This window comes from Cibotium barometz, chromosome 20 (genome assembly GCF_041138505.1).
Source record: "Cibotium barometz isolate CiBa-2024 chromosome 20, ASM4113850v1, whole genome shotgun sequence".
Taxonomy (NCBI): Eukaryota; Viridiplantae; Streptophyta; class Polypodiopsida; order Cyatheales; family Cibotiaceae; genus Cibotium; species Cibotium barometz.
In genome coordinates this window covers 9417722-9431477 of record NC_141065.1, presented here as the reverse complement: position 1 = coordinate 9431477, position 13756 = coordinate 9417722, and the positions used below count along the sequence as shown (strand labels likewise).

At 44.7% G+C, this 13756-nt stretch overlaps 1 protein-coding gene across 2 annotated transcripts in view; it reads right to left on the bottom strand.

The window, feature by feature from the left end:
- Nucleotides 1-301: 301 nt before the first annotated feature.
- LOC147627525 (ADP-ribosylation factor-like protein 8a) overlaps nucleotides 302-13756 on the bottom strand; it is a 77897-nt gene continuing 64442 nt past the window's right edge. For both annotated transcript variants that reach the window (XM_086814445.1, XM_086814446.1), the window contains exons 4-6: nucleotides 1025-1146; nucleotides 784-948; nucleotides 302-692 (exon numbers count right to left, since the gene is read on the bottom strand). In XM_086814445.1, coding sequence (XP_086670571.1) covers nucleotides 575-692; nucleotides 784-948; nucleotides 1025-1146 — 405 coding nt within the window. In that variant the 3' untranslated portion in view covers nucleotides 302-574. The remainder of the gene's footprint in view (nucleotides 693-783; nucleotides 949-1024; nucleotides 1147-13756) is intronic.

Genomic DNA, 13756 nt, shown 5'->3' with positions numbered 1-13756 from the left:
ACATGCGTGCACACACACACACACACACACACATCTTCCCAATGTGTGCATTTAAGAACTTCACTTCCTGTAGTAGCACACCATATAACACTGCATACTCAACATGGTTGGAAATATGTTGGTTAATAGTGCCACCAATTTCCATCCACTGTCTTTGCAGCTCAAGCAACATTCTAAGGCAAGCATAGTAAAATGTTTTTAGCCACAATGCTGAATTACATTATCACATGGAGGGAATTGTGCATAACCCCAATGAAACAAAACCTATCCAAACCAACAAATGCTTGCAAAAAGCATACTGTAAAAGACAATCAAATCATCTCAAACTACCTGGAGGAATACCTTACAAAACTTGTTAGCAAAAACCAGTAAGTGTAATGTCTCACTCAAATCAAGTGCAGAGCCTATTTTTTGGCACGTCATGACAATATCACACAACATAAGGTATGGGATGCTTAATAAATCAATCACAGAAAAATACCAAAAACTGAAAAATAGGACACCCACAAAAGGACGTTGCCAAGACAGCCTCAGACTGTAGAATAAACAAGCCTATGCCATCTTCATAAGCAGACTAGCTTTTGGTCTTAGAATGTTTCACAAGCCAATCAATCACAATATCAATATTTGTTGCGTTTTTGCAAGAGATCATGTAGCAGCAAACTTCCCGATCAGTGAGGGAGTTAAGATTCCTGCAAATTCACAACAGGACCAAAAAACATTAGGAAATGGGACTTCCTGATACCTCATCATTAGGTGCCATTTAAGTGCGTAAGGACTTACATTTGGTCAATGAGTGCTTGCTTAGAGAGTGCTTCGGGCTGTTTGTCTATCTTGTTGCCAAGCACAAGGAGTGGGATTCCATTCAAAGAGGGTTTGCTTAACAAATCATGAAGCTCACTTCTCGAAATTGATATGTTATCTCTGTCTGCTGCGTCAACAACATATCTGGGAGAGGAACTTCAATTCATTAGCAATTGAAATTGCCCGTGAGCTTGTGAGCTTGTGAGCACGTGTGGCTTACACAATGGCCGAAACACCTCGACAATATCGCTCCCACATGCTACGAAAGCGCGGCTGCCCTCCAAGATCCCATAACTTGATGGTCACATTCCCTCTTGTGACTTTCCGCATGTTAAAGCCAACCTGCACAACACCACAGCTCTTCATTAGCTGCAGCAACCCATGCTCTGTTCTAAAAACTCTTGTGCGACATATTTGCTGACCTCCTAGGTCCACGAGTTTCACGTTTAACAAGTCACCTTACTGAGCATTATCCTCACTTATATAGATGCTCTACGAGGGTGCCATTAACTTTGAGGTCATTTTACACTCGCTCGTTAAAGAGTAACTTACTGATATTCAACTAGTGTCCCACATTAAAACCATAAGTTAGCATCAGCCTGAGAACTTCATACTTGTTAAGTCTTTGGAGGACAAAATTGGTACACAGATAGAGAGTTAATGAAAGAAACAGCAGACATGCAGCGACAAAATGCACTCTCAAAATCATCTAGGGCTGCTCTTGGTTGCTATAGCTGAGGCAAAAAAGCTCACCACTGCTCAGGCTACCTTCACCATGTACTGCTCTCAGTCCTTTTGTTTGCCTCACCCAAGAATAGACCCTCCTCTATTAAAAAAAAAAAAACATCTGCATTGAGCAGACTACAACCCTAAAAAGGGGAAAACAAGAACCCTCGGAGGAGGTAAAAATACAATGAAAAAGGAGGGGGGGCTCCCTCCTTGGCTGGCCGCTCTTGGAGGGAGGATACATCCGGAAAGGATGCCACTTTGAGGGCCTAAGACAAAAAAACACTATCGCTCCTACCGCTGGAAGAGAGGCTTCAAAAAAGTTGTGGCAGAAAACACTGACAAGTTGGCTACAAAAAAGGGACTTCAAGGATGCCAAAGGTGCTCCGAAAGCTGAAAATCTACAAGAGAAGAAGCCATGGAACAAGAGGAGCATATATGGGTTGTCTCAGTGACAAAGAGCGTGCAATACATAATAGAGGTAAATGCTTTAAGTGTGGTAGTAAAGATCACATATCTCTTGACCTTGGTGTTCAGAGGGGAATTCGGTTGCTTCAAGGCTGGGTTGTAGGGGGAAAGTTGGCCATTCCACCTATGATCATGCTTAATGGAGGTTTTATGTGGATTGTGCTTAGGTGGTATCGGATGCCCAAAGTGTATTCTCATGTAGGATCTCCTCAGGCTTCACATGTGTGAAAATGGCTTTTTGTCCAGCCCTAAAAAGGGAATTTTTTGGATTTATTTAGCTTTATTTCATGTTTTTTGGGTCTTGCTGCTGGCAGACAGCCCCTCGCCTGGCCGACCAGCAGCCCCACATACTATATATAGTTTTGCCTCATCACCACATCATTTAGTACCACTCCATTGATCATATCAGGTACCACTAGTTAATTTGCTGCTGCCGGCACCTACACTGCATCTGATTCATCATCCTTGCCTGTCAGATCCAGCACATCAGCGCTTCATATCAGTTCATGGGCCAGCAGCCCTCTCTACTACATAGAGCACATCAGTGTTTCATATCAGTTCATGGGACAGAAGCGGTGACAAGGGTGCTGCAATACCTGAGTTAGCCTTGAGGTGAGGAGCAGAGAGGGCTGCCATTCCGAGTGGTGTCAAAGGTGAAGATAAGCAGAGAGGGCTCCCGTCCCGATGATGTGAGATGGTGAGGAGAGAGGGCTGTTGTCCCAAGGTAAACTGTAGAAGAAAAACAATGATGTGCTGTAGCAGAGAGAGAGCTTTCACCACTCGGGACGGCAGCCCTCTAAAGTTTAAACTCCTCAACACCACTTAGGTATTGCAGTGCCCTTGTCACCAGAGCCTGCACCACTCGGGGCGGTAGCCGTCTTTGCTCGTCATCACCGTTCAGGTACCACATCACCCTTGTCACCAGAGTCTGCACCACTTCACCTTCCGCTGCCTGCTACCACCTCGGAGTGCCTCTGCATCCACCGACACGAGCCTTCAACTGTCACAAGCGAGCACGTGTAATACGGCTCAAATCACAGCATACATTCAACATCCATCACAACATGAGCATGAATCAACACATCTGTCACATACATCATGTACATATACATCATGAAACCACATAAGATAATCTTGCACATAACACAACACTAGGGGCTGAAGCTGCCCCCCTAGGCGGGTATCTTTATTGACAACAGAGTGTTCTCTTGTACAAGATGTGGGTGCCTGGGAGTTCCACTCCTTAGCCAGCACCAGATTTATCCGAATCTGTGGAAAACAAAACAATACAAGCTCTCGGTCACCAACTAGAGCAAGGCAATCACCAATTGCCCAATAGAGAAAATAAATCCTTGGTCACCAACCAAGGCCAAAGAAGTCACCAACTATTGTCCAGATAAAGCAATAGATGGACTTGGCCAGCCACAAAGATCTCTTCCCTATTGTCCAACAGCCCTATGTTCCCTAGAGAAGTAGTTGACCAGCTCTCTTGGCTGCCCTTTGCTTGCTCCACACCCCAATCACCCAGAAAAGCAACTCGTGCATGTCAAAAATAACTCCTTGGTCTCTTTTGGGCAATTCATGGGCTTTTGGTCTAGTGCCCGGGTGCCCAAACCTCATAATTGGTCCCGGTTCATTAGAATAGTCCAGCCCGATGTGAACACTCTTATAAAATATAAGTTTGTCCGCCCAAACTTTAATGAATGTGAACCTGCAACCATAGACTTCAGTAAACAAAGAAATAATAATTAAATAGGGTTGAGTTTGCACACTTACCACTTGCAAAACACAAAAAATTCACCGCCTTAGTCCCAAACAGGTGTGCACACGCGTGTCCACGGGGTGTCCAAGCGTCCTTGATGCCCGTGGACATTCACAGACAAAATACCATGAAATGTCCAGGTAAACAAAACAAGTCACACATGCAAATGCACTTCCCAAGCAAATGCTTGTGCGGATTAAATCTCCCAACTTCCCATCTTGTACACAAACTGTCACGACCATAGGCACCACCCATGCTGGATCCAAGTGTTGTACTCACTAGAGCCATTGCCCTTGCATGAGCCCAACTAACTCACCAGGATCACCAACCCTTCCATGAGTTAACATACTCATTGAACAAAGTCACCAACTCTTTCATGAGTTTACCTAGACACTAGGGTCACCAACCGTTGCATGAATGCATGACTACAGTAGTCAGAGTCACCAACTCTAATCACTCATTAAAGTCACCAACTTTTACATGAGTGAATCCATCAAACTCCACGAAATCCTTCTGCATGGCACAGATCTCTGAAGGATTGTGACATCGACATCGACACTGACCACCTCACGGAGTGCCTTTGCCTCACATTGACGCGAGCCTTCGTCATCGATCGTGCTTCTGCACTGGTCTTCTACTCAGAGTCTCCTCACATCAAAGGACCTCTTGTACATATTTTCACTCACCATCATATATACACTCACTCACCCATTTCATGCTGTGTTGTTTTGTTCCAATCTCTCGTACATCTGGTCCTTTTGTCCTTTTGCCCTCACATCGCAGGTTTCTTGTCTGGGTGTCACCATTTGGTCCCTTCACCAGTGTGTCACACACTAAGTGGAACCAAGGTGTGAACAAGGATTTTTCCACAGAAGAAAGCTAGAGCTTTCACCGACAAAGTTTGGCCTGAGAGATGGTTTTTGAGCAAAAGCAGCATGGGATTTTATTTAGCAAATTGGCTTATAAGGTTTATAAGTTAGTGTGTTCACACATTATTAAAATCTCGTTGGACATATTATTATTTTGGGCATGGATAAGAGGACAAAAGGAGGCCCCTACTTGAAACTTGGCCTACAAGCCACGAAAAAGCATAAAGTCGATATTTTTGGAGCAAGTCCAACTATTTTGGCAAAAAGGGAAAAGCATTGCAAATATAGCTGGTCGATTTCATTAAAAAGGGGTTGGGGCTTCTCTTTTGGGGCATGCGCATCCTTTCTACAGACGAGTACAATCCTCTCTCTCTTGCTCAAGCCGTACAGCTACCCAGTGGTATTCCTACCCAGCCCTGTCCATACGGCAGAACTGGCTGTACACTTGACGACAACTAGCTGATCTTCATTATTTTCTCTCTGTTGTGTGCAGCAGCCGTACAGCCGTACAATCCTTGCTGGTCGTACTAGGCTGCCAGGTGATTCTGCATTGGTCATACAGTTGCCAGGATGTGTTCTTGTCATGTTCTGTCCATACAACTACCGCGAGCAGATCTGTCTGTACAGAGTCCAGACGTGCCATTGTACAATTCAGGCCCACATGTGTGAGGTCAGTCTATGCCTATTTCATCTCAGATTTTGGCTGGGCAAAGGGCTGAGGTTGAGGCCTATTTATGGGCTGTTTTGGGGATTGTTTGACAGCTCTTTGAAGCTGAAATTTTGTGGAAAAATCCGTTGTTCTCACACCCGCACCTTGGATAGTTTGTAAAAACAAATACTATCTCGTTATCGGGATAGGGGGTCCTTCAGTGGGTAATTTGGGACCCAATCTGGTGTACAGTTCTCATATCTCTCTCTCATATCTCTTTAAAGTTTGAAGTATTAAAGTGGATTGCTAAACTCACGAAACTCAGGATACAGAAGACGGTGTGAGCATTTGTGTGACAGGATCTTCCAATACAAAGACTTCTGTTGCATATTACATTGGTATCAGATTCAGATTATCCACACACTCCGTATCCTAGCGTGGGGGCATCCTTGGACTGTTAGATTGCATTCCGGCACGACCTCCGACTTCAGCATCATGTCTATAGAAGAGAGTACTCATCAGCCGGAAGACATCTCCCCCGAAGGAGACCATGTTCTTCCGCCTACAGCAGACACCATAGCTCTTCTTAGAGCTCAGAACCAGCTGCTCATGGAGCGTCTCCAACTCTTGGAGGCAGCAGCAGCACATCCTTCTCCGCCTCCAGCAGCACCCGACTACATCTCCCTCTTCTTTCAGATGGAACAACAAAGGAGAGAGGATGAGGCCCGAAGGAAAGAAGAAAAAGCAGAAAGACGGGACTACGAGGAAGCCCAACGCAGGATCAACGAAGACCGGCGTCAGGCTGAACTCGCCGCTCGGGAACACCAACGTGAGCTTGATCGAGAACGTATGTTACTCGAGCACCAATGGGAAAAGGAGACCATACACTTGAGATATCAGCAGCTCTCCTCAATCTCCCCAGTCATAGGTGTCACCAGCAGTCCGCAGCAGCATCAACCACCGTCATTCGCAGTCAACCAAACTTCGGTAAGTATGATGGTAAGTGTGATCATTCATCAGTTAATCAATTTATTCATCAGTTTAATGCTCATGTACATTCCATTAGCTAGGATCACAGACCCACAAGATAAAGTCCACTTAGCGGCTCCCCATCTCACTGGTGAGGCAGTCACTTGGTGGCAGCATTGGTCTAGTATTTATACAAACCGAGCCACAGGTGTCACAACCTTTGATTGGGACATCTTTGTCCATGACCTGAAGACTAGATTTCTCCCGCCCCAGTACATGACCAGTCCGAAAGATGAGTTCTATGGACTCAGACACAACGGATCCCCAGTGCTTTAGTTTTCCGGTAAGGTTATTACTTTAGCACAGCAGTTAGGGTTATCTCCGTAGGCTAAGATGGAGCAATTCATTCGTGGATTGGACTCTAACATTCGGTTCAAAGTTCGTAACTTTGAACCAAGTACATATGACCGGGCTTTGACTCTTGCTCAAAATGAAGAAATGAACCTTGTTTCCTATGCCAAGGATACAGTACATTTTGGAGCGTTTAGACAGTGCTAAGATTTTTAACTAAGATCGACCTCAAGAGTGGTTACCATCAGGTCCGCATTTTTTAAGCTGACATTCCAAAAACAGCTTTTCAGACAAAGCGTGGTCACTATGAGTTCGTAGCCATGCCTTTTGGGCTTACAAATGCACCCGCAACCTTCAATAAGATGATGTCTAGCATTTTTGCAGTCCACATTGGGAAGTGTGTTTTCATATTCCTTGATGACATACTAATCTTCTCAGCCACTACGAGCAGCATGAGAAAGATGTGGAGAAAGTCTTGCAACTTTTGCGAGATAATCAGCTCTACATAAACGCCAAAAAGTATGTCTTTGGTGTTAAGGAAGTTCAGTATTTGGGCTACATCATCGGTTCCGATGGGATTAGACTGGATCCATCAAAGGTTCAAGAGATCTTAGATTGGGACATTCCTAAGACCGCCCAAGAAATCTGTTCATTCGTAGGTCTTTGTTAGGCCTATAGTACCCATGTCCATCAGTTTTCCAACCTTGCAGCACCTCTTACCGACTTGCTCAAGGGGGTGAAGACTCACAAGCAGAAAGTCTCAGTTACAGGCAAGGTGCTTGATGCATTCCGTGCACTCCACAAAGCTGCCTCAGAAGCACCTGTATTAAAGTTAGCATCAGACGAACCTTTCGAGGTCATCACCGATGCCAGCAATGTAGCCATAGGTGCAGTCCTCCAGCAGGACAATAGACCCGTAGCATATTACAGTAGAAAGTTGGATGTCGTCGAAAAGAATTATTCGGTATATGACAAAGAGCTTTTGGGTGTGATCACAACGCTCAAGCATTGGAAGCCTTTTCTTTATGGACAGGCTTTCACAATGAAAACAGACCACCAAGCACTTAAGTGGCTTCGGACTATGCCAAGTGCCCACTGGAGTGATTGACAGGCCAGGTGGAGTCAAATCTTCCAATAGTTTGGAGGTATGATTGAATGAATACATCCTTGGTAAGCATAACCCAGTAGCAGATGCTCTTAGTCGAAAGTCCAGCATCCAGGCAGTCCAAGAATCTACCATTCTCGAAATCACAAGGAAGGACTTAGATAGTATGAAAGACCAATATGTCGACTCCCCTGAGTTTGGTACTCAGTACAGTTTGGTCCTCAATTCTGAGCCTGGCCACTATTCAGTACAAAACAGTTGGTTGTTCTACAAGAACCGTCTCTGTGTTACTTGGGAAAAGCGTTCCGCTCTCCTCCACGATACCCATGACTCCTTAGTTGGAGGACATAGGAGTATCAACAGTACCCTCGAGATATTAGAATGGTCCTTTTGTTGGCCAAAGATGAGGCGTGATGTCCACGCACATGTACAAGCCTGTAAGATTTGTCAAAAAGTCAAGGTTCCCCATACAAAGAAGGCAAGTTTACTTCAACCTTTGCGTATCCCCGACGGACCTTTCATCGATATATCTATGGACTTTGTAGGGCCTCTACCAGCATCCACCGGATCCCGTAACACTCAGTGTTTTACCATTGTGGATTGCTTTAGTAAATTCTGCATGCTCATCCCATGCAAGCATACGGCCACAGCTGAGGACGTAGCTCGTCTGTTTCTCAAGCATTGGTATCCAGTTTGTGGTTTGCCTAGCACCATAACATCAGATAGAGATTCCAAGTTTACCTCGCATTTCTGGAGGGCATTATTTGAAAACTTCGGAACTAAGCTGCAGTTGTCTAGTGCATTCCATCCGCAGACAGATGGCCAAACAGAAATTTATAACCATTTGGCCTTTGATGTTCTCAAGTCATACTGTCATGACTAGCAGTCCAAATGGGAACATTATCTTCCATTGGTCCAAGCTCTCTTGAACGACACTCATTCATCCAGTGTCGGATGGACTCCATATGAAGCAACCTTTGGTCGTCGTTTTTCTTCTCTTTTGACGAGAATGGTGTCTCCATCTTTAGAGGCTAATAAAACCACGGAAGCATTTTCCGAGATCATTGAATCAGTCAAGGACCGCTTGACCAAAGCTCAGGAAGCATATAGCACACAGGCAAATAAGTCTAGATGAGATGTCTACTTCAAGGAAGGAGATTGGATCTATTTGCGTATCATGAAACAGAGATTGAAATAAGTGGACAAACGTTGTCCCAAGCTTTCATTCCGTAGTTTTGGCCCTTTTCCAATAGTTAAGAAGTTAAGTGATGTCTCCATGAAGTTAAAGTTGCCTACCAGTTGAACATTGCATGATGTTTTCCATGTTTCTTGGCTAAAACCATATGTTGGTCCAGAAGTGTTTGATGTTTCAAATGAACAGCAGCCAGACGTGGTAGACGAAGCAGAAGTTATTGCGCCTGAGCAGATCCTTCTTCATCGATGGAAGCATGGTTCCGGCCGACGTATACGTCAGTTCTATACGAAATTCCGAGATCGAGGTACCCACGAAGCCGTATGGCTCGACGAGGAGTTCTTCCAGGAGTTCCCCCAATTGTTGGCGGACTACTTGGAAGCCATGAACCTACCACCAAGCTAAGCAGGAGAGAATGTCACATGCACTCTGCACTCTGGTGACAAACTGGCTCATCATCAACAGTGCAACATTTGTACATTATTAGAACCCAGTAGGATGATAATTGTCGTACGCCGTGACTCCATTGTACATCCTCAGTCCAGGATAAGTCACGCACGAGCTACGTAGGTCATTCCTCAGTCTTAGCAAGTCACTCAGTCAGTCAAGTCCCTTAACCCACTTGGAGAGAATCATTCATGCATGTAGAGTCAGTAGAAGCCTTAGGGTTTGCATCAGAAAGCACTTTGCATCCTGCATAATATGCATTCATATGCCTGTGCATCATTTAGAATATCCCAAAAACCTTAGGGAATTTACTAGGATTTATCTGGTATTTTTTCTATATTTTATGGTATTTATTTAAGCATTTATTGTCATTTATAAACATAAAGTTTATTAAATTATGACTAGCCAACTTGACCAACCCCTATCTAGTATAAATAGACTTGCATAGGGCTTAGTTTCTCATTTAGTCTTCAGTGTGCTAAGAGCTTTCCTCCTCAGCCCTAGGAGTACCCTTGCCTTCAACACTAGACTAGTCTCATCCAACCCTTGGAGTACTTGAGTTTTGCTTCAGCCAGCCCTGGTTCTCCAACGCATGCAGTTCAGCAATCCCTACAGCCATAGGCGCAGCCATACAGTACATCCGCAGGCCCAAATCAGCAAACACACCTGCATTTTTTGCATATAAACCAGCCGCCTGCAGTTCAGTCCTCTACAGCCCTGCGTTTACAGATCTACAGCAGCTCTACAGTCTGCGTTTCAGTCCAGCATCAGCCCTACAGTCTGCGTTTTAGTCCAGTCCTAAACCAGTAATCAGTCCTATAGACCTGCGTTTGCAGATTTCCGACAGTTTCAGCCTTGATTCATCAGTCTACATTAGTATCCAGCATTCAGTATATCATCCAAGCATACACCAGTCATCTGGTAAAGGTATTCTATCATTCATAAGCATTTACCTCATTCTAACATAGCTTAGAACAGTCCACCGCCTTCTTTTCTCAGCCTCAGTTGTGCAGCCCTTCCTCATGCCCTTGGGAAGAGTGCATAGGCTCGAGCTTAGTTCATTGAGGTGTTTCTACAGCCATGTACAGTTCAGTCAGGCTTCCGATCCTCCGAGATCTTGCGTTTGGCTTATCTACAGTCCACAATCATTCTATCTAAAGTAATAAGCCCTTCAGTGGGTGATTTGGGACCCAATCTGGTGTACAGTTCTCATATCTCTCTCTCATATCTCTTTAAAGTTTGAAGTATTAAAGTGGATTGCTACACTCACGAAACTCAGGATACAGAAGATGGTGTAAGCATGTGTGAGACAGGATCTTCCAATACAAAGACTTCCGCTACATATTACAGGACATGATGCCTTGTTGGCAGGAGACTTATGTCTACGCCAAGGGTCATGTGGACTAATATCTCATTGGGGCAGGAGACTGTGTCTACGTCAACTGGGGATGTTATCTTGGACTCACCCATGGAAGGATAGTAGCCCTGGTGAGTGAAATCTCGTGGAAGGGAAAACCCTGGCGACAAGCACTCATGGAAGGGTGGTAGCCTGGTGAGTATTATCAGCACTCGTGGAAGGGGAAACCCTAGCGAGCATGAATGGTTTCATGGAAGAGTTGTTGCCCTAGTGAACCATATGGACATGTGAAGCATGTTTGTCTTGGGCATGTGTAAGTTTGGCCTGAGAGATGGTTTCTGAACAAAAGCAACATGGGATTTTATTCAGCAAAGTGGCTAATAAGGTTTATAAGTTAGTGTGTTCACACATTATTAAAATCTGGCTAGACATATTATTATTTTGGGCATGGACAGGAGGACAAAAGGAGGCGCCTACTTGAAACTTGTGCTACAAGCCTGGGAAAAGCATAAAGTTGATATTTTTGGGGCAAGTCCAACTATTTTGGCAAAAAGGAAAAAGCACTACAAATATAGCTGGTCGATTTCAACATTCTTTTTGCCTTCCACATGCACAATCTGGAAGTGAAACATAGACAAAAAGTTTGCCCATCGCATATGCTTCTCTGAAAGCTTAGTTTGCGTGAGGAAATAACGCAAGGTCTGATGATCTGTCTGTACAGTGAAATCAGCTCCAAGCAAATAGTGTTTCCATGTAGAAAGAGCATGGATTACAGCCAACATCTCTTTCTCATAAACCTGTAAATGCTTCTCGGCATCTTGCAATATTCTACTCTCATAGGCTATCACATGTCCTTCCTGCATGAGAACTGCCCCAATGCTGCTTCCACATGCATCACACTGGACAACAAAAGCCTTTCGGAGGTCCGGTAACACCAATACTAGATCCGAAGTAAGCTTCTCTTTAAGCTTTTTGAAGGCTGTAATTTCCCGATCAGCCCATCTAAACGGAGTTGCCTTCTTTGTTAAGGGATGAAGGGGCGAAGCAATTTCAGCAAAATACCGTATGTACTGCCTGTAATAGGAACACAATCCTAGAAAGCTACGTACATCATGCACGGTCCTCAAATCTGGCCAATTAAGAATTGCTTCCACCTTCGCTGGATCCATACGGACTCCATGCTTAGACACAATATGCCCCAAGAAATGTATCTCTTGCAAAAAGAACTCACTCACCCAGTCTATGGTTCCTGAGTTTTGCAACCACAATGGCCAAATGCCTTCTATGCTCTTCCTCAGTTTGTGAATGCACAATCATATCATCAAAGAATGTGCCCACAAACGCTCTATGAGGCCGGAAAATCCTGTCCATCATTCTGTTAAATGTGGCAGGTGCATTTGTCAAATCAAAGGGCATAACCAAGAACTCATACAACCCAAACGTGGTTCGAAATGCTGTCTTATGCACATCCTCGGGTCTAATACGTATCTGATGATACCCGCTTTTCAAGTCAATGCGACTAAGGACTGTGGAGCCCTGTAAGCGGTCCAAAATGTCATCGATCCTCGGAATGGGGAATCGATTCTTGATGGTATTCTTGTTCAGCGCCCTGTAATCAATACACATGTGCAACATAATCCCAGAAAACTACGTACTTGATGTACATTTTGCAACTCTGGCCAATTCCGAATGGTTTCTATCTTGGCAGGATCCATTCTTACTCCATCCTTGGATACAATGTGACCCAAATAGTGTATCTCTGAAAGAAAGAACTCACTTTTCTTGGCATTAATGAAGAGTTTATGCTTCCGCAACTCTTCAAACACTGTGGCCAAATGAGTTCTATGCTCCTGCTCATCCTTGGAGAAAACCAAGATGTCATCAAAGAATACACCTGTGAATTTTCGATGGGGTCGGAATATCCTATCCATCATACGATTGAATGTGGCTGGGGCATTGGTGAGACCAAAAGGCATCACCAAAATTCATACAATCCAAAAGCTATCCTAAATGTAGTTTTGTGGACATCCTGTGGCACCACTCGTATCTGGTGATAACCACTCTTCAAATCAATACGGCTGAAACAAGCCGAGCCATCAAACTTATCCAAAATGTCATCAATACACGGGATTGGAAATCTGTTCTTGATGGTGAGCTTATTTAGAGCTCTATAATCTACACACATGTGGAATGACCCGTCTTTCTTTTGAACAAGAAGCACGGAAGAGCAATAAGGTGAGAAACTTGGTTGAACCAAACCTTTCTCCAAAAGCTCATTAACCTGCTTCATGATCTCTTCTTGTTGTGCTGCACTCATCCAATATGCAGGTTTGTTAGGTGGAGAACTACCTGGCACAAGATCTATGCGATGATCCTCGGGCCTTTGAGGAGGTAGTTCACCAGACAATGCATCAGCAAAATGTTGGGGTAAAGGCATTATGCCCACCCTTATAGTGTGTACTAGCCCATGTGTTTTATAGTACATAGTACACTTAGTACTTTTAATGTACTAAGTGCACTATGTGTACTAGAGCAAATATACATGTGTGATAGGGGAGCCACACACTCATACAGTGAGTTGACTTATCCCCACATGTCTCTCTCTCTCTCCCTTCTTCTCTGTGTATGTCTCCCACATGAAACCCTAACACTCTCCCTTCAACTGGTATCAGAGCCTGGAGGAGTGCTATGTACAGCCAGCAGAGCTGTGAAGCGTGCAAAGAGGAAAATCGTGCGCTGAGTGGCATCGCTGGAAATCGACTGTAGAAGAGCACTGTGTGTGGTCTTGAGACAGCAGGTCGTTGCAGTCCAGAGAAGGGCAGCGACTGTGTCTCCCTACGTTGGGCAGCGACTGGGTGTCCCTGCGTTGAACCAGTCGTCGCAGGCAACCGGGCGGATACGCGCATGCAGGCAGGCGGGTGTCCATACTCAGGAGGACACGACACTTCACAGTCACTCGCACCTTTTCTTCGGTTTCTCTTCAAACGGAGGCGACAAGTGGCGTGAGCGTTAGTATCAAGCAGAAGGCGCCAGCTAATAGAACCGGGAGGCAAACGT